Raw genomic sequence first — 20,552 nt, forward strand, 5'->3', positions numbered from 1 at the left:
ATGAGAGCACATGGACACAGGGAGGGGAACAACACACACTGGAGCCTGTTGGGGATGGGGTGGTGGGGGGCGGGAAAGCATCAGGATCAATACCTAACGCATGTGGGGCTTGATACCTAGGCCACAGGCTGACAGGTGCAGCAAACCACAATGGTTTGCTATGTAACAACACATTTACCTATGTAACAAACCTGCACATCCTGCACATGTATCTGAAAACTTAAAAAAAAAAAAAAACACTGCGGGTTTGTACCTTAAGTAAGTGGGTGTCTGCGTGTCAAGTGCTCTTCTGTTATAGTTAGCGTAGGAAGAATTTCATCTCCCAGCCCCGGGCTCCCTGGAGCTCTGTGCACCTCTGTGACTGTACTGACCCTGGCAGGTGCAGGTGTTTGGATGCTTTTCTGCCTCGCCCTCTCTGGATTTCCCACAGATAATGAACCTTGAGAAAGGTGCAGCTGTGTGTCCCTTACACCCACTGAGCAGCCAGGAATGCTAGACCAGGAACTGATTATATTTAACAGGCAATAATATATGTGCTGTATTTAATTAACATGTCGAAACATAATATATTAGTTACCATTTAATTCTTTTAGGGTCCTTGTCAGGAGTTGCAATGACACACTGGCACCCTCGAGGGCTTTTGGGGTGTATCTGAAATATTCGATTACCTGATCGCTAAAAGATTTTAGAGGTTCTGTCTCCTTTTGTTAGATATTTCTCTCTCCTTCCCAATGAAAAGGGTATCTGTGACCAGTTGGTCCTGCTGAGTACTCGAGTGCTGGTAGCAGTTCTTCTTCCAGTGTTACTACAATAGCTTAGCTGCTTTCCAATATGTAAGAAGGATGTTCTTCAAAACATCTGTTTTTTTTTGTTTGTTTGTTTGTTTTTTTGAGACAGAGTCTCCCTGTGTCACCCAGGCTGGAGTGCAATGGCACGATCTCGGCTCACTGCAACCTCTGCCTCCGGGGTTCAAGCGATTCTCCTGCCTCAGCCTCCTGAGTAGCTTGGATTACAGGCGCCCACCACCACGCTCGGCCAATTTTTGTGTTTTTAGTAGAGACGGGGTTTCACTATGTTGGCCAGGCTGGTCTTGAACTCCTGATCTCAAGTGATCCGCCTGCCTCAGCCTCCCAAAGTGCTGGGATTGCAGGCATAAGCCGCTGCGCCTAGCCAAAACATATCTTTTTTTAAACGGAAATATCCAAAAATACATAAATGATCAAAGAAGGAATACCTTATCATTAAAAAAAAAAATCCTCCTTAATATTCCAAAATGACCCGTACACCGCACGGTGGTTAAGCACATGGGTGCATACGCAGGCTGCCAGGGCTTAGATCTGAGCCCCAACATTTGACCAGGGAAGGGACCTGGATTAGTCACTGTTGTCCTAAGTTACACACCTTATGGGGTTGTTGAGGAAGAATCAATGACATTTTCATGTATAGCATTTGAAACACAATCTAGTACCTAATATGTTGAATAAGTTATATTATGTGTGTGTATGTGATTTTGCTAAGAGAAACATGCATGTATTTTATCTGCCTAGTATATAATACACATTCAATAAGATACATGTGTGTGTATATATGTGTGTGTATGTATATCTACACACATGATTTTCTTAAAGTTTTAGAAACTTTAGAAACACAGGAGCAAATGGCCGGCCAAGATGCGTTGATGGTGAGGTCTGATTTTGAGAGCCATTTAGCTCTGTGGCAGCAATTGACTCTGTCTGTTAAAGGGTGGCTCTTGGAAACCGGAACGAGAGGAGGAGGTAGCTGTTGGAAAAGCTGTCAGAGCTGTTGTGAGAAGCTGAAGCAGTGTGGGGAATCCAGGCCCCTTGATTGTCACTAAATGTTTAACTCTGTTATGAACGGGATACATGTTTATTCTAGAAACTTAAGAAATTACAATTGAGAGGGAAGTTTTGAAAGATAGCATAGAAATCACCTAAGCCCAAGAAAAAAACCTCTGTTAATATTTTGGTCTGTATCGTTTGAGTCTTGTGTGTATATGGGTGTGAATAAATGTATAGTCCTGTGCTTTTTTTGTCTTTTTGCAAAAAAAAAAAAAACACTGTGGTAGTCACCAGTACCTAACAACCTTTTTAAACCTCATATATCCACAGAAAATAATATTTGAGCAGCCTCCTGGCGTCAGTAAGACTGCTCCTGAGCCCATGGGCCTGACCAGCAGGCTGTCCCTTGCACTGACAACTCGGGTGTCCTCACACCCATAGCCTACTCTAGGAAACCGCACTGCTAGCCTGCAGGCCCTTCCATACCCGATGTCATCTGGAGAGGCTGCTGGACCCTCCACCCCACAGATGTGCTGTAATGGAGTCAGCCTTCCTCCCATGATTGGTTTCCAGAGGAAAGGTTGTCTTGAAAGGCGACAACCAAAGGCTGTCTCAGTGTAATCTCATCTCCCTCAAATGAAGACCTTTTAAGTTACAGAATTTGCAATAAAGTCAAATTGCTAACATGAATGACCTGTTCAGGTTTATTCAGTGAGCGAATATGAAATGTATTTATTTATTTTTGAGACGGAGTCTCGCTCTGTCACTCAGGCTGGATGGAGGGCAGTGGCTCAATCCCGGCTCACTGCAACCTCCGCCTCCCAGGTTCAGGCAGTTCTCCTGCCTCAGCCTCCTGAGCGGCTGGGATTACCGACGTGTGCCACCACACCCAGCTAATTTTTGTATTTTGAGGCCGAGGTGGGCAGATCACGAGATCAGGAGTTCGAGACCAGCCTGGCCAATATGGTGAAACCCCGTCTCTACTAAAAATACAAAAATTAAGGCCGGGCGCGGTGGCTCACACCTGTAATCCCAGCACTTTGGGAGGCCGAGGCGGGCGGATCACGAGGTCAAGAGATTGAGACCATCCTGGCTAATCCAGTGAAACCCCGTCTCTACTAAAAAATACAAAAAACTAGCTGGGCGAGGTGGCAGGCACCTGTAGTCCCAGCTACTCGGGAGGCTGAGGCAGGAGAATGGAATGAACCCGGGAGGTGCAGCTTGCAGTGAGCTGAGATCCAGCCAGTGCACTCCAGCCTATTTCACCATGTTGGCCAGGCTGGTTTTGAACTCCTGACCTCAAGTGATCTGCCTGCCTCAGCGTCCCAAAGTGCTGGGATGACAGGCATGAACCACCACCCATGGCCTGAATATGAAATTTAAAAACAGACTTTAAATCCCCTCCTTTTGTGTCATTGCTACTCCCCCCCACCACCCTCACTACCGCCCATATTTGCTGTTACCAGAAGCAGGAATGTTACGTTTAAGGGGGAGTTCAAAAAAGGTTTAGCAGAGAAGGAAAAGAGCATGTGGCTTTGAGTCTTGGCAGACTCCTGGCCTTCCACAGTGGGCCTGGAAAGCTGGTCTCCATGGGGGTCTCGATGATCTAACCTTGTTATTGCCAAGGGCTCTCCACGCAGAGGCCACATGGTCAGGGTTTAGGCAGTAGCATGGGCTATGGAGCCAGCTTCCTGGGGCAGCCGCTGGCTCTGCCACCTGTGAACTCTGTGACCTCAGAAACATCACTTAACCACGCTGTTTCTCTGTCCTCATCCTTCCAATGCAGATGGTCACAGGACATACCTCAGTGTTAGGAGGAAAAATTAAACATATGCAAAACTTTTAGGACAGTGTTAACTCCTTAATTATTGGAAAACCTCTTAGCACAGTGCTGAGTCCTAATAATTAGTTCTTAATGATTCACATAGCAGTGTCAGGAGGTTACAAAAATGCAATTAAGATGATTTATGTGTGAGCTGTGGAACGAACATAATATTTGGGGTAAAGTTGATTTGACTGACTTCTCAAACCAAGAGCTTTCATGGAACTTCATTTTTCACTCCAACCTCAGACCCATAGTTCCTAAGAAAATAGCTTTGTTCTTTTTGATGCCAGATTTTTTTTCCCTGTTGCAAGATGCTGTGTTTCTGAGGTGGAAGATTAGCCCAAGACTATGCAGGGCCTCACGAAGAGGCACTCTCAGGACTGAGTGGCTGTTGGATCCCCCTCCTAGATGGCTTCCCACTGTCCACTGGCACACATCCCCTTGCCCTGCCACCTCCAAGATTTTAGGCTTTTTCTTGCTTCTCTGCTTTCATTCTGTTGCCTTTTTTTTTTTTTTTTTTTTTGGAGTCTTGCTCTGTTGCCCAGGCTTGAATGCAGTAGCGCAGTCTCAGCTCACTGCCCTCTACCTCCCAGGTTCAAGTGATCCTTGTGCCTCAGCCTCCCAAGTAGCTGAGATAACAAGTACGCACCACCATGCCTGGCTAATTTTTGTATTTTTAGTAGAGATAGGGTTTCACCATGTTGGCCAAGCTGGTCTCGAACTCCTGACCTCAAGTGATCTGCCTGCCTTGGCCTCCCAAAGTGCTGGGATTACAGGCGTGATCCACCACGCCCGGCTGCCTTTTTTTTTTTTTTTTAATTGGCACATAATTGTACATACTTACGGAGCACAAAGTGATACTTCAATACCTGTATACATTGTGCAACGATTAAATCAGGGTAATTAGTGTATCCATCACATCAAATGTATCATGTCTTTGGGGTAGGAACATCCCAAAATCTTTCTTCTAGCTATTTCAATAAATGCAATACCTTATTTTTTTTTTTTTTTTTTTTTTTTTTTCTGAGATGGAGTCTTGCTCTGTTGCTCAGGCTGGAGTACAATGGCACAATCTTGGCTCACTGCAACCTCCGCCTCCCAGGTTCAAGCGATTCTCCTGCCTCAGCCTTCCGAGTAGCTAGGATTACAGGCATATGCCACCATGCTTGGCTAATTTTTGTATTTTTAGTAGAGATGGGAATTTCACCATGTTGGCCAGACTGGTCTCGAACACTTAACCTCAGGTGATCCACCCTCCTCGGCCTCCCAAAGTGCTGGGATTATAGGTGTGAGCCACCATGCGCAGCCCTGTTTTGTCTGTTTGTTTGTTTTTTGTTGTGTTTTGTTTTTAACTCAAACTGCCTTGGCTATTCCGAGTCCTTTGTGGTTCCTTCCATGCACATTTTACAACTGTTTTTTTTTTTTCCCCCTATTTCTGTAAAGAATATCATTGGAATTTTGGTAGGAATGTTACTGAATCTATAGATGACTTTGGGTAGCATGGACATTTTAACGGTACTCTTCCATTGTCTTCCTCACCTTCCTCCTCCTCACTCTCTGGCCAAACTCCCCTTGTCAGCCCCACTCAAGTCCCCACTTCCTCTGTCCAGACTTCCCGGGATAATCTGGCTTCTCACTCTCCCACTCCTCTGAATTCGTCAAGACAGCCAGAGCTCGGTGTACACCTGTATCCCGGCTTTCGTATTCTGTATGTTTTCCCAGTTAGCCTCAGCCCCTGCACTAAAAAGGAAGCCTCCGGAGTTTGGCACTTAGACTGTTTTACACGGAGGTACATCATTCACATCCCCCAGTGTTAGCCAACCCCATACACAACTGGCCAGATGCTGGGACTGGCCATGAGGGCCCTGCTGCATCCACGCAGAAGTAGGGAACCAAATAGAACAACAGCCTGACGCCTGCGGCTTTGCCATCGGAGGGTGAATGGCATAAAAAGACCGAAGTGTGCAGTGATTAAATCAGGGTAATTAGCATATCCATCACATCAAATGTATCATTTCTTTGTGGTAGGAACATCCTTCATCATAGAAATACCAAAAGAGAGAAAAATGGGCAGATGCAAATGTTTCTTTTGCCGGCTAGTCTGAGTTCTCTTGGAGTGTCTAAAGCAGGGTGGTATTTGTTAGATGTGGGTACTCTATAATTTTAGAGAGAAAAGCAGAAAGACAGGAAGGGCCTCCATTTAGGCCACAGAATGCCTTTTTTTTTTTTTTTTTTTTTTTTTTTGAGACAGAGTTTCGCTCTTTTTGCCCAGGCTGCAGGGCAATGGCACGTTCTCGTCTCACTGCAACCTCCGCCTCCCGGGTTCAAGCGATTCTCCTGCTTCAGCCTCCCAAGTAGCTGGGATTACAGGTGCCCACCACCATGCCCGGCTAATTTTTGTGTGTGTGTGTGTGTGTTTTGTTTGTTTGTTTGTTTGTTTTTAGTAGAGATGGGGTTTCGCCATGTTGGCCAGGCTGGTCTCATACTCCTGACTTTAGGTGATCCACCCGCCTCGGCCTCCCAAAGTGCTGGGATTACAGGTGTGAGCCATCGTGCCCGACTTTCTGAAAAAGAAAAAAATATTTGGGATTGTTTAAAATTTTCCAGTTTTTAATAATTGAGAGGCTGCTTTCTCATATTTTCCCTTTTATCTCCCCTACAACCTCTCTTGAGTATGTACCTTCTGTTTCCATTCTCCACATAGGACTGGACAGCTCCTCAGACCTCATCTCTTCCCCAGGAAAGAAGGGGGCCGCTTATCCTGACCCCAGCAAGACCTCTGTAGACACAGGGCGAGTCAGTCGGCCGGAGAATCCCAGTCAGTCTGCATCGCCCAGGGTCGCCGAGTACAAGGCCAGGTCTCCAGTCAGGCTGCCCCATGAGGGCAGCCCCTCCCTGGGGGAGAAAGCAGTGGCTCCCCCCGACTGCAGCAAGACTCCATCAGCGTCGGAAACCAGCACACCCCACAATACCAGGAGGGCGGCTTTCCTCAGGGGAGCGGGACCTGGGGCAGAGGGAGTGACAGCAGCTGGGGCTGTCCTGCCAGGAGACCCCCTCACATCCCAGGAGCAGAGACAGGGAGCTCCGGGTAACCACAGTAAGGCTCTGGAAATGACAGGAACCCGTGCACCTGAAAGCTCCCAGGAGCCTTCCCTGTTGGAGGGAGCAGATTCTGTGTCCTCAAAGGCACCGCAGGCCAGCCTCTCCCTTCTGCCATCCACTGACAACACCGCAGCAGCATGTGGCCGTGTCTCGGGGCAGTGTTGCCCGGCGGGGAGCAGAGAGAACCCTGTGACGGACATTGACAGCTTCATCAAGGAGTTGGATGTTTCTGCAGCGAGGTCTCCGTCTTCCCAGACGGGGGACAGTGGCTGTCAGGAGGGCAGTGCTCAGGGCCGCCCACCAGCCGGGGCTGGAGGTGGGAGCTCCTGCCGTGCCGAACCAGTCACGGGGGGCCAGACCTCCTCCCCAAGGAGGGCCTGGGCTGCTGGTGCCCCCCCTCACCCACAGTGGGCCTCCCAGCCTTCGGTTTTAGATTCAGTTAATCCCGACAAACATTTTACTGTGAACAAAAACTTTTTGAGCAACTACTCTAGAAATTTTAGCAGCTTTCATGAAGACAGCACCTCCCTATCAGGCCTGGGCGACAGCACGGAGCCGTCTCTGTCATCCATGTATGGCGATGCTGAGGATTCTTCTTCTGACCCCGAGTCACTCACCGAAGCCCCACGAGCTTCCGCCAGGGACGGCTGGTCCCCTCCTCGTTCCCGTGTGTCTTTGCACAAGGAAGATCCTTCGGAGTCGGAAGAGGAACAGATTGAAATTTGTTCCACAAATGGCTGCCCCAATCCACCCTCGAGTCCTGCTCATCTTCCCACCCAGGCTGCCATCTGTCCTGCCTCAGCCAAAGTTCTATCATTAAAATACAGCACTCCGAGAGAGTCAGTGGCCAGTCCCCGTGAGAAGGCTGCCTGCTTGCCAGCCTCATACACTTCAGGCCCAAACTCTTCCCAGCCATCTTCACTCTTGGAAGTGAGCTCTCAGGAGCATGAAACTCATGTGAACATAAGCGCTTCACAGAACCACAGGCCCTCGTGTGCAGAAGAAACCACGGAAGTCACCAGCGCTAGCTCAGCCATGGAAAACAGTCAGCTGTCTAAAGTAGCCAGGCATTTTCACAGTGCGCCCATCATTCTCAGCTCCCCCAACATGGTAAACGGCTTGGCACGTGACATGCTAGATGATGAAACCCTGAATCAGTACGAAACAAGCATTAATGCAGCTGCCAGTCTGTCCTCCTTCAGTGTGGATGTCCCTAAGAATGGAGAATCTGCTTTGGAAAACCTCCACATCTCTGAAAGTCAAGACCTCGATGACTTGCTACAGAAACCCAAGATGATGGGTAGGAGGCCCATCATGGCCTGGTTCAAAGAAATAAATAAACATAACCAAGGCACACATTTGAAGAGCAAAACCGAGAAGGAACAACCTCTGATGGCTGTCAGAAGTCCCGACTCCAAGATTCAGATAGTGAGTTCAAGCCAAAAAAAGGGCGTTGCTGTGCCTCCTAGCCCTCCTCAGCCGAAAACCAATCTGGAAAATAAGGACCTGTCTAAGAAGAGTCCGGCAGAAATGCTTCCGACTAACGGTCAGAAGCCAAAGTGTGGTCCGAAGCTGAAGAGGCTCAGCCTCAAGGGCAAGGCCAAAGTCAGCTCCGAGGCCCCTGCTGCGAACGCCGTGAAGGCTGGGGGGACGGACCACGGGAAACCCTTGATCCCACCCCAGACCTCCCACCAAACACTTTCTAAGGTGGTGTCACAGCGGCTCCATGCAGCCGACCGCGAGGACCCTGACAGAAACACCACAGCCGCCCCCAGGTCCCCGCAGTGTGTGCTGGACAGCAAGCCACCTCTTGCCACCTCTGGGTCCCTGAAACCCTCAGTGTCTGACACGAGCATCAGGATGTTCGTGTCGCCCCTGACCTCTCCCAAGCCTCCTCCTGAGCAAGGCGTGTGGAGCAGGTTCCACGTGGCTGTCCTCTCTGAACCTGACAGAGGTTGCCCAGCCGCCCCTAAATCTCCTAAGTGTGGAGCAGAGGGCAGGGCGCCCCGTGCTGACTCTGGGCCGGTGAGTTCCACAGCATCTAGGAACGGCGTGTCCGTGGCAGGGAACAGACAGAGTGAGCAGCACCTGGCCAGCCGCATGGACTCGGCAGCAGACACAGCCCAACCCAGGCCAACTGGCGAAAAAGGAGGCAGCATAGTGGCCAGCGATCGCCTTGAAAGAACAAACCAGCTGAAAATTGTGGAGATTTCTGCTGAAACAGTGCCAAAGACTGTATGTGGTAACAGGCCAGCTGAAAGTGACAGACAGGGAGGGTGCTTGGCCCAGGGCAACTGTCAGGAGAAGAGTGAAATCAGGCTCTGTCGCCAGGTCACAGAATCATCCACAAGTCACCCGTCCTCACTCCCGTCTCATGCCCCACAGGCGGAGCAGGAAATGTCACGATCATTCGGCGTGGCGAAACTGGTGTCCTCCTCCTCCTCCCCTCAAATGCCCATTAGAAAGGCAGATTCCTCCCAGGGAAAATCAAGCCTGATGTCAGACTCCCTAGGGCTGCCCAGAAGTGGCATTCTAGGGGGGCCCTCGGGGGAGGACCATCTCTACTTCACCCCAAGGCCAGCAACCAGGACCTACTCCATGCCAGCCCAGTTCTCAAGCCATTTTGGACGGGAGAGTCACCCCCCACACAGTCTGGGTCGCTCTCCTCGTGACAGCCACGTCCCTGTGACAAGCAGTGTTGTCCCCGAGGCAAAGGCATCCAGAGGTGGTCTTCCCAGCCTGGCTGACGGACAGGGCGTATATAGTGTAAAGCCGCTGCTGGAAACATCGAGGAATCTTCCAGCCACAGATGAAGGGGATATCATTTCAGTCCAGGAGACGAGCTGCCTAGTCACAGACAAAATCAGAGTCACCAGACGACACTACTGCTATGAGCAGAACTGGCCCCACGAATCTACCTCATTTTTCTCTGTGAAGCAGCGGATCAAGTCTTTTGAGAACCTGGCCAATGCTGACCGGCCTGTAGCCAAGTCCGGGGTTTCTCCATTTTTGTCGGTGAGCTCCAAGCCTCCCATTGGGAGGCGGTCTTCCGGCAGCATTGTTTCAGGGAGCCTGGGCCACCCAGGTGATGCAGCAGCAAGGTCGTTGAGACGCAGCTTGAGTTCCTGCAGCGAAAACCAAAGTGAAGCCGGCACCCTCCTCCCCCAGATGGCCAAGTCTCCCTCAAGCATGACACTGACCATCTCCCGGCAGAACCCACCGGAGACCAGTAGCAAGGGCTCTGATTCGGAACTAAAGAAATCACTTGGTCCTTTGGGAATTCCCACCCCAACGACGACTCCGGCTTCTCCCGTTAAGAGGAATAAGTCGTCGGTGCGCCACACGCAGCCCTCGCCGGTGTCCCGCTCCAAGCTCCAGGAGCTGAGAGCCTTGAGCATGCCTGACCTTGACAAGCTCTGCAGTGAGGATTACTCAGCAGGGCCGAGCGCCGTGCTCTTCAAAACTGAGCTGGAGATCACCCCCAGGAGGTCACCCGGGCCTGCTGGAGGCGTTTCGTGTCCTGAGAAGGCCGGGAACAGGGCCTGTCTAGGAGGAAGTGGCCCTAAAACCAGTGCTGCTGAGACACCCAGTTCAGCCAGTGAGGTGGGTGAAGCTGCGCAGGATCTGCCTTTTAGAAGAAGCTGGTCAGTTACGTAAGTATCTGTCTGCACTTTTATTTCAGATAAACTTGTTTCATTTTGAAATAGTTTTAGATTTATAGAAAAGTTGAAAAGAGAATGCAGAGTTCCCACTTTTTTTTTTTTTTTTGAGGCGGAGTCTCGCTCCATCGCCCAGGATGGAGTGCAGTGGCACGATCTCCGCTCATTGCAACCTCTGCCTCCTGAGTTCAAGCGATTCTCCTGTGTCAGCCTCCTGAGTAGCTGAGATTACAGGCGTGCACCACCATGGCTGGCTAATTTTTGTGTTTCTAATAGAGATGAGGTTTCACCATGTTGGTCAGGCTGGTCTCAAACTCCTAACCTTGTGATCTGCCTGCCTCGGCCTCCCAAAGTGCTGGGATTACAGGCGTGAGCCACCACGCCCAGCCCCCACTTACTTCTTACCCACTCTTCCTAATGTTCACATCTGTCAAAACCACGGTCCATTTGTCAAAAGTAAGACATTAATGTTGGAACAATACCATTAACTACAGACTTCATTCAGATTTTGCTGAATAAATTCTGCTAATACCATTTTTCTGTTCCAGGATCCAGGATCCACATTGCATTTTAGCCTCCGTGGTTTTTAATATCGTTGCTGGAAAAATAAAAGTGCCTGCAGGGAAACGTGTTTACCAAAGTGTTGCTCTGAGGAGAGGCTTCTAGAGAACATGGCACTTAAGCAAAAGCAACCTGAGAGGGGCGTGCAGGGGAAAAGAGTGCAACGCAGGGGGGAGTTTGGACCTTTGGAGGTGGCTGGAGTTGAACGGAGAATTTCTAACAGATTTTAAAATATTTCACTTGAGGCCAGGTGTGGTGGCTCATGCCTGTAATCCCAGCACTTTGAGAGGCCGAGCCTGGTGCATCACTTGAGGTGAGGAGTTCGAGACCAGCCTGGCCAACATGGTGAAACCCCATCTCTACTAAAAATACAAAAATTAGCCGGGAGTGGTGGCGTACGGCTGTAATCCCAGCTACTCAGGAGGCTGAGGCAGGAAAATCACTTGAACCCAGGAGGCGGAGGTTGCAGTGAGCTGAGATCGCATCACTGCACTCCAGCCTGGGCAACAAGGGTGAAACTCTGTCAAAAAAAAAAAAAAAAAAAAACCCGGTGGCTCAGGCCTATAATCCCAGCACTTTGGGAGACCGAGGCAGGTGGATCATTTGAGGTCAGGAGTTCAAGACCAGCCTGGCCAATATGGTGAAACCCTGTCTCTACTAAAAAATTAGCCAGGCATGGTGGCGGGTGCCTGTAGTCCCAGCTACTCGGGAAGCTGAGGCATGAGAATAGCTTGAAGCCAGGAGGTAGAGGTTGCAGTGAACTGAGATCGTGCCACTGCACTCCAGCCTGGGCGACAGAGCTGACTCCATCTCAAAAACAATAAAAATAAAAGTATTTCACCTGGACCTATGTATTGAATATTTTAAAATATGTCAGAAGTGTCCTGTTAAGCTCCAGCATTGGTCCCATAACTTCTTGAGGGGATCTCTGAATTCATAGCAATTCCCTTTGCCATTGGCAGTGAATGACATTTCTGTTCAGCACTCAGGATTTATTCTTCCATTAGTTTGGAATAGAAGTTGTGACCAAAAAAGCATGACAAACAGAAAATACCTGCAATATAGTAGAAAGGAGATCATTTTAAATGCATTCTTATAAAATGACGAAATTGCTTTTTTCTTTAATGTTCTTCAAATATATTTATATTATTTAGTTTGGATCAACTTCTGGTCTCAGCGGGGGACCAGCAAAGATTACAGTCTGTTTTATCGTCAGTGGGGTCGAAATCTACCATCCTAACTCTCATTCAGGAAGCGAAAGCACAATCAGAGGTGAGTGAAACACAGTTCAGGAACATGAACTGCGGCTGCGTGAGTGCCCGGGTATGTGCCACCCGCCCAGACAGCCGAGGAGAGCCCGTCCCAAGTCCTGGAGATGGAGGACTGCCTTGGGTTGCGAGTTTCACAGCTCAGTCTGACTTTGGCCTCATGTGCTGCTAGCCAGCTTCAGAAGCTAGACCTTGTCTTGAATGTTCAGGTGCCACATGGGTGTCACCGCTGTTTTCATCCCCCAAGTAGCAACTAGTTACCATCCTCCTGACTTCTATGTGTGGAGTTTGTTTGCAGAGAGTCCTCAGAGCAGAGCTAGACATCTTGGAAATAATGCAGAATGACCTCAAGTACCTCTGGCCACCTAACTGTAGACATAAACTAGTCAAGGGAGCCACCTGCTGGTGAGAGAAGAGTTACATCGGTGTAGTCCCGCCCTTGCCCTGAAATACGGTGGACCCTTGAACATGAGAGTTGGGGCGCTGACCTTCATGCCGTGGAAAATCCGCATATAACTCTTAACTCCCCCAGAAACTTAACTACTAACAACCTACTGTTGACCGGAAGCCTTACTGATAACATAAACAGTCAATTAATACAAGTTTCTTCAGTTATATGTATTACATATTGTCTTCTTACAACAACGTAAGTTAGAGATAATAGAATGTTATTAAGAAAATCCCAAGAGGCCAGGTGCAGTGGCTTACGCCTGTAATCTCAGAACTTTGGGAGGCCTAGGCGGGCAGATCACTTGAGGTCAGGAGTTCAACACCAGCCTGGACACTAGGGTGAAACCCTGTCTCTACTAAAAATACAAAAATTAGCTGGGCATGGTGGTGGGTTCCTGTAGTCTTAGCTACTTGGGAGGCTGAGGTGAGAGGATTGCTTGAACTTGGGAGGCGGAGGTTGCCATGAGCTAAGATTGCACCACTGCATTCCAGCCTGGGCGACAGAGCAAGACTTCATCTCAATTAAAAATAATAATAATAAGGGGAAGTGTATTTACTATTCATTAAGTGGAAGTGGCTCATCATAAAGGGCTTCATCCTTGTCATCTTCACACTGAGTAGGCTGAGAAGGAGGGAGGGGTTGGTCTTGCTGTCTCAAGGAGGCAGAAGAAACCCTGAGTGTGAGTGATCTGTGCAGTTTGAGCCCGTGTTGTTCAAAGGTCACTTGTAGAAGAGCATCTGAACCCTGGAGTACAAGGAATTACAGATAAAATCTTTCAGTAAATCAGCTGTGACAATAAACATTGACAGAAGAAACCATAGGTTCACATCTAGGATACTAATCTGAAGATCAATTTCTTAGCGCTATGGAGATTTGAACCCTAATGAATGAGTATTTTCTATTTAGAGAAATAAATATGAATGTTTCTTTAGTGGTAGTATACCTGGGTCACTGAAGTCATCTAAGAGTGTGGTTCCAGAAATTCAAATATTACCCAGAGAGGGGCTGTGCAGTTTCTCAGCCAAGGACCAGCCTTGGCACCTAGTGAGGAGTTGGCCAGGATGTGAGGCGAGAGGTTGGAATAGAGGAACCAGTCCCTTCAGGTTCCACTCCCTTCTGATTCTCAGCTGCTGGTTTGGGTCTGTGCAGTTAAGAAATGCCTTGACAGGAGGATCATTTGAGGCCAGGAGTTCGAGACCAGCCTCATCAACGTAGTGAGACCCCCATCTCTCAAAAAAAAAAAAAAAAAAAGATTAAATTTAAAAAATTAGCCAGGCGTGGTGGCATATGCCTGTAGCCCTAGCTACGTGGGAATCTCAAGCAGGAGAATCAGTTGGACCCAGTAGTTTGAGGCTCAGTGAGCTATGATCACGCCACCGCACTCTGGCCTGGGTGACAGAGCAAGACCCAGTCTCTAAAAGAAAAGCAAAATGTCTTGAGATGCTAAGCGCTTTCGCTTTCAGTAAGAGGAGGGAATAGCCCCTCATCTCTCTTCCTCCTCCCACTTGTTATTACAATAAGGAAATACTTCATGTGTGAAAGTTGCACTCTGAGACCAGTCAAGGGGGCACAGGTGGGGTCACACGTTGCCAGGCCCCCTTTGCCCCATACATTTTAGTGTTAGATGAAATGTCAAAGGAGAAGATCAGACTGTCCAGCCAACCACAAGCAAGATGTACATCTTCAGGGACCTCAAACAGCAGTATGGCCAGCATGCCAGAGTGCTGCCCGAGGGGGGCTTATTCTAGGGCCTTCCTCACCCGCTACTCCTCACGCTCACCATGAGGCAGGGTTGTGGTTTGGTTTGAAGACCATTCCTATTCATCAGAACACAGCATTCTTCTCCCTTTCTTATTTTCTCAGTGTCTTCAGAGAGGAGCGGTGAGCAGGGCTATCCTTACTCTGCCATCCTCAGTCTAGAAGTTTCCTGCCTTGCTTTTTCCAATGAGTATGGTTTGCAGGTAGTAAAAGTAGAACTGCACAGAACTATTTTCTGTGTCCTTGGCAGTGCTGTGAGAGATTCGAGGCTGAAAACCCTGGCCTCCTGACTTCAACACGCCCAAACCTTGGAGAGTCTTGATAGCTGATCTGGCCACGCTGAGACTGTGCTGAGGCTCTCAGAGGCAAAATGTAGCCCAGCAAACAGCTCGTAGCATATCTGTGTCCCTAAACACCACTGGAAAAAATGTGAATACATTGAAATGTTGGTGATTTGACTTGTCTTGGAATGCAGGAGGGCCTCATTTTCAAATATTGTCTCTTTGCTCCCATAAAACATTTAAATACCTGGTAAGTTTTCCTATTTTCAGCATCACGTTACCTCCCAGAAGCTGGATAAAGACCATTTACTGGGCTCCGTATTCCCATTTTGGTTTGGAAAGCCTAGTCAACCTTTCTCCCCATCGATCCATGTGTGAGCACACATAGGGTTGAAGGTGCCCAAGAAGTCAACCTCCTAACTCCCCCAAAAGTTCTGCAGGACAGTTTAGGTTTTGGTCGGAGTGAACTTTGGGGATTTTTGAGACAGAGTCTCACTCCGTCACCCAGGCTGGAGTGCACTGCATGATCTCCACTCACTGCAACCTCTGCCTGCTAGGTTCAAGCAATTCTCCTGCCTCAGCCTCCCAAGTAGCAGGGATTACAGGTATCCGCCACCATGCCTGGCTAATTTTTGTATTTTTTTAGTAGAGATGGGATTTCGCCATGTTGACTAGGCTGGTCTCGAACTCTTGACCTCAGGTGATCTGCCTATTTTGGCCTCCCAGAGCGCTGGAATTACAGACCTGAGCCACTGCGCCCGGCTATGCTTTCTATTTTATGACATCAATTAATTGCACCTGAAATCCAATGACCTGAACATGGGGAGGGAGATGTAGAAAACACATGGCCTCGATATGCTGTTATCCTGCCTCTTGCCACTGACGCTTATCTTTCTGCTGTCGCCAGGACTGGCTTTGCTAAATTGTAGACTTAAAGAATTATAGAATGAAGGATTCCCATCGTGATCAAATTATGTGCTATGATTTTTTTTTTTTTTTTTTTTTTTTTTTTTGAGACAAGGTCTCATTCTGTCGCCCAGGCTGAAGTGCAGTGGCATGATCATGGCTCACTGCAGCCATGACCTCCCAGGCTCAGGTAATCCTCCCACCTCAGCCTCCTGAGTAGCTGGGACTATAAGCATGCATCACCACACCTGGCTAATTTTGTAGAGACAGGGTTTTGCCACACTGCCCAGGCTGGTCTCGAACTCTTGGGCTCAAGAGATCTGCCCACCTTGGCTTCCCAGAGTGTTGGGATTACAGGCATGAGCTACCACGCCTGGCTGAGAGCCAAAGAACCTTTAGGGTCTGCAGTGAAAAGCCCTTTCAAGAGGACTGACATCAGAGCTTCCTTACTCTTGGTACAAGGAGATATGTTTTCCTTTCTTTCTTAATTTTTTGCAGCTCCAGCTCAAAGGATAATTTTTGTTTGTTTTCACTAGAATAAAGAAGATGTTTGCTTCATAGTCTTGAATAGAAGAGAAGGCTCAGGTCTGGGATTCAGTGTGGCAGGAGGGACAGATGTGGAGCCAAAATCAATCACGGTAAGTGACAAAGTCATTAGGCTCTCAGCAAAATCCCTCCTTAAGCAGCCTCAGAATGTGATCAGGGCACAAATTCCAATCAGCGGGTTCAGAGATTGCTGGGTTTCATTCCCAGCTACCAACATAAAAAGGGAGAAGTGGGAGAAGTAGTATGTAAGGTTTTCGTTGACAAAGAAGCATTTTTAACACAGAGCTGACACGTGTAGGCCATTTTCAGTCCCTATAAACACAATTCGCTATAGCCTTATAATTTACCTAAATATTTTAAGCAGTAGAGAACATTAGAATCAACTGGTCAAACTTGTGTGTGTTTATACAATTACTTCTTTCTCAAAAACAGTCACTGAAAATTTTACATCATTCAAAAGCCTTCGGGACCATCCAGAGGGTCACCTTCACCGCACGAGCCCAGGCCTTGTTCATCTTCGTATTGCCATTGCCTCCTGGATGCCAGGCCCATGTCAGACACTAACAAGAAGTTGAGTTAAAAACAAAAAATGTGTGGAGACACTGGCATTGACATTTGTGATCCATCCCCCGCACTGAATGTTTCTTTATAAAGCGAGTGACTATATGATTTAGAAAAATTGTCCTTAGAAAGTTCCTTTACTACAACACCCAGCACAGTGGCTCATGCCTGTAATCCCAGCACTTTGGGAGGTCGAGGCGGGTGGATCACCTGAGGTCAGGAGTTCGAGACCACCCTGGCCAACATGGTGAAACCCCATCTCTACTAACAGTACAAAAATTAACCGGGCATAGTGGTGTGTGCCTGTAATCCCAGCTACTCAGGAGGCTGAGGCAGGAGAATCACTTGAACCTGGGAGGCCGGGATTGCACTACTGTACTCCAGCCTGGGCAACAGAGCAAGACTCCCTCTCAAAAAATAAAGGTTACTTTACTACAGATATGCAGTTAGTTACTTTCTCCCTTTTACTGGAAATCATAAGTGGATCTGGGTTTTGTTCCTTTTCTTTTCCTCGTCCCAGGTCCACAGGGTGTTTTCTCAGGGGGCGGCTTCTCAGGAAGGGACTATGAACCGAGGGGATTTCCTTCTGTCAGTCAACGGCGCCTCATTGGCTGGCTTAGCCCACGGGAATGTCCTGAAGGTTCTGCACCAGGCACAGCTGCACAAAGATGCCCTCGTGGTCATCAAGAAAGGGATGGATCAGCCCAGGCCCTCTGCCCGGCAGGAGCCTCCCACAGCCAATGGGAAGGGTTTGCTGTCCAGAAAGACCATCCCCCTGGAGCCTGCCGTTGGTAAGATGATCATTTCAACAACCAGCAGGGTGCGAGCTACTGCAGAAAGACGAGATTCTGGTTGAACATGGAGGGAAGTAACAGCTAACTTCTAGATCTGAAAAATTAAATGTAGCGAAGTCTAGTGTGTTTGGATGCTTCTTAAAAAAGCAATGTAACAAATAAATTAGAAAAAATTAGAAAATTAGAAAAATTCCCCCAGTAGTTCAGGCTATACTGTGGAAGATTTAAAACAACTGCATAACAGTTTCCCTAAGTGTCCTAAGAAGGAATCTCTTTTATATTCACACCCTCTTGTTAGGGCTGGTAAGGAAAACAGGAAACTACTGTGATGGGGCAATCAGCATTGAAGGAGAAATTCCAGAACTAAGATTTATCCTTGGGAGACAGCAAGGTTGTATTCTTTCCTGGTTTAGAAGAACAGAAGGAAATGAGGGGGCAAGAGTGTTTTGTGTCTGAAAACAGAAACTGCAGCCTTAGTCACCCAAGAATAACTCACTGGAAGAGGTTTAGAAACAGATTTTCTATGTGCCATCCATATTCAGAGCCTCAGAACCACGTACAGCGTCTGTTTCTGCAGTGCGGGCTGTTTAATGCCCTGTTAAGTACTGCAGACGTCTGGAGTGCCGTTCATCTTGGCATTCAGGGGTAACGTCTTTTTTTAGTCGAGAGAGCAAAGCAGAGGGTATGGGTTGGGCATTGCCTTCTGGGAGAGGCCTTTCGTTCCTTCTCCACATCTCTCCCTGATGAGGGTAGCTGGATTCCTTTCTACAACTTGGCTTTCTTGTGGGCCAGAGCTGTTTGTAGTCCCTGCTGAAAATGGCTCCGATTCCATTTAACAAATGAGAAACACTTCTTGTCCAGATGCCTCCGTGGTCATGTCCCCGGTCTTCCTTCTGTGTCATTTCACTTTCCCTCTTCCAGAGGGCTGAGGCCCTCCCCAATGCAGAGAAGCACCTTGGTCATCAGATCTTGTCATGCTTGCCTTTGCCCCAGAACTGTCTTGACCGCTTGGTGGATTTTCAGTGGGATCCTTGTAAACTGTCAAAGGAAACCACTTCATCCTCACAGCTGCCAGTTTTTAAGCCTGGTGAACTCGTATCTGGACGGTCCTTCTGTCATTTATAATCACTCAGTATTCCTGCAGCAACTTCAGGGCCTCTGGCCTTGAAGCAGAGCCTGCAGAGCTCTCAAATGCTGCGCGCCTGGAGGGCTTAGCCTCGCTCAGTTGCCTGTTCTTTAGTCTCCCTAACCCAGGTCTACCTTGTCCTAAGCGGTTATTACTTACCATACACTGACAGCATCCTTCAGGCCCTGTGCAGTGGCCTTCTTTAAACCATGACTGTGGACTGGCCTTTATGTCCGAAGGAGACAGTGCTAGCTTGGCTTCACACCTAGTGACCACAGGAAGCAGGCAATTTAGTCCATCTGTTGTGGTCCTTCCTCTGCCTCCCAATCAACTAAGTGTGCCTTTGCAGTCAACTCTGACGTCCTTGGCTGATAGGCAAGGGAGGAAAGTACAAGGAGGCAAGTTTACAATTCTGATTCAAACCCAGCCCACCTTCCCAAAACCAGCACAGAGCCGGCATCACCATGGAAACGCATCTCCTCACAGTGGAGCCAGATGCCAGTGGAGGCAACCCCAAATGTGTCTGTGAAGACAGCCATTGCCAGGGGCAGGGTTTCCCTTTGCAGGAGCAGGAGTGGCAGGAGCGGGGAGGCAGGAAGCTCTCTGGGTTCCTGGGGGCTTTGGAGTCCATTCTAACAGTCTCACATGAGGCTGGGCATTTTGGTGCTGCCAAGTCTTGGTACCAAAGGGTGATGTTCTGCTGCCATTAGCAGCCAGGGTTGGCAGAAAATCAAATTTGGAGTCCCAAAGTGTGACTTCAGTCCTCACTGAGAAGTGCACAGCCGGTGTGGGGGGCTTAACAAGAGCACTTTGCCTTCTGGGGATTTCTGCTTGGGCATGAAAGCATTCGCCAATGCTTGCAGAAAACACAGAACAAAGGATGCAAGTAGAGCAGCAACACAGCCCAGGAGGGCAGCCCCAGAGTCGGGAGGCCAACAGTGCTACTGGGCTCAAGTGCTGTTATAAGTACTCAGGGTAGATGGGACTTGAGGGTGCCAGAAGTGGGTGCCAGAACTGCATGGGGCTGGAGGCGATGCGTCCGCAGGGACTTGGACAGATGGCATGACGAACAAGTCTGTCGTTTTTATCTCGATGCACGCTGCTGCTGCAGGGAGAAGTGTGGCTGTACACGATGCTCTGTGTGTTGAAGTGCTGAAGACCTCGGCTGGGCTGGGACTGAGTCTGGATGGGGGAAAATCATCTGCGACGGGAGATGGGCCCTTGGTCATTAAGAGAGTGTACAAAGGTAATGTCCTAGACAATTCAGTCAGCCGTCTCCTCAGCTGTCATCTTTCCATGGATGTCTCAATGAAAAACATGCCTTCCATTTAGAAATGAGATTTGTTTTTAAAAATCTAAACTTTTTTTTGTTTAAAAACCTAAAATTTTTGTTTTTAATGCTTTGTGACATACAAGGTTTATTCTGTATGGACACGTATTAACTCGAGCCATCCACAAGGCAACCCTATTGGGTGAGTGTCATCATTATCCCCATTTTACAAAAGGAGAAACTGAGGCACGTAGGGTCACACAGCTGTAAGTGGCAGAACCAGGCTCCAGCCCAGGCGGTCTGGCCCCAGAGCCTCTGTCCCTGACCCTTATATTGCAGCCATTCCTCACTCTGGGCCCCTGTCTCTGATGTGAACACACCACACTAAGTAACACCAGCAGACTTGCCAGTCAGGAGTACTTAATAGTGGCCAAGATCTCATTGACTTAAAATGCTAGACTTGTAAATGCTAGACTGCAAGAAAGTAATACAGTCCAAGCACAGCCTTTGTGGGAAAAAAAAAGATGGGGGGTAGATATTATTGAAATGCTTGGTAAATATACATACTCATAATTGTACTAATAATACTAACAGTATAATTGTATGAACAATATCGATATGTAATTACACTTACAAGTAGATCAG

General features: G+C 48.4%; 2 protein-coding genes across 14 annotated transcripts in view; both read left to right on the plus strand.

The window, feature by feature from the left end:
* PDZD2 (PDZ domain containing 2) overlaps positions 1-20,552 on the plus strand; it is a 480,171-nt gene that overhangs the window by 450,113 nt on the left and 9,506 nt on the right. For all 3 annotated transcript variants that reach the window (XM_050793800.1, XM_050793801.1, XM_050793803.1), the window contains 5 exons: positions 6,329-10,379; positions 12,101-12,218; positions 16,147-16,248; positions 17,238-17,508; positions 19,749-19,883. In XM_050793800.1, the coding sequence (XP_050649757.1) occupies positions 6,329-10,379; positions 12,101-12,218; positions 16,147-16,248; positions 17,238-17,508; positions 19,749-19,883 (4,677 nt within the window). The remainder of the gene's footprint in view (positions 1-6,328; positions 10,380-12,100; positions 12,219-16,146; positions 16,249-17,237; positions 17,509-19,748; positions 19,884-20,552) is intronic.
* Positions 1-20,552, plus strand: part of SUB1 (SUB1 regulator of transcription) — a 731,929-nt gene that overhangs the window by 194,620 nt on the left and 516,757 nt on the right. Inside the window, exon 1 of one of the 11 annotated variants that reach the window (XM_050793888.1) lies at positions 17,928-17,947. The exons of the other annotated variants lie outside the window; for them this stretch is intronic. The gene's annotated coding sequence lies outside the window, so the exon portion shown is untranslated. Of the gene's footprint in view, positions 1-17,927; positions 17,948-20,552 lie in introns of those variants that run through there. 11 annotated transcript variants of the gene reach the window in all.

This window comes from Macaca thibetana, chromosome 6, assembly GCF_024542745.1.
Source record: "Macaca thibetana thibetana isolate TM-01 chromosome 6, ASM2454274v1, whole genome shotgun sequence".
Taxonomy (NCBI): Eukaryota; Metazoa; Chordata; class Mammalia; order Primates; family Cercopithecidae; genus Macaca; species Macaca thibetana.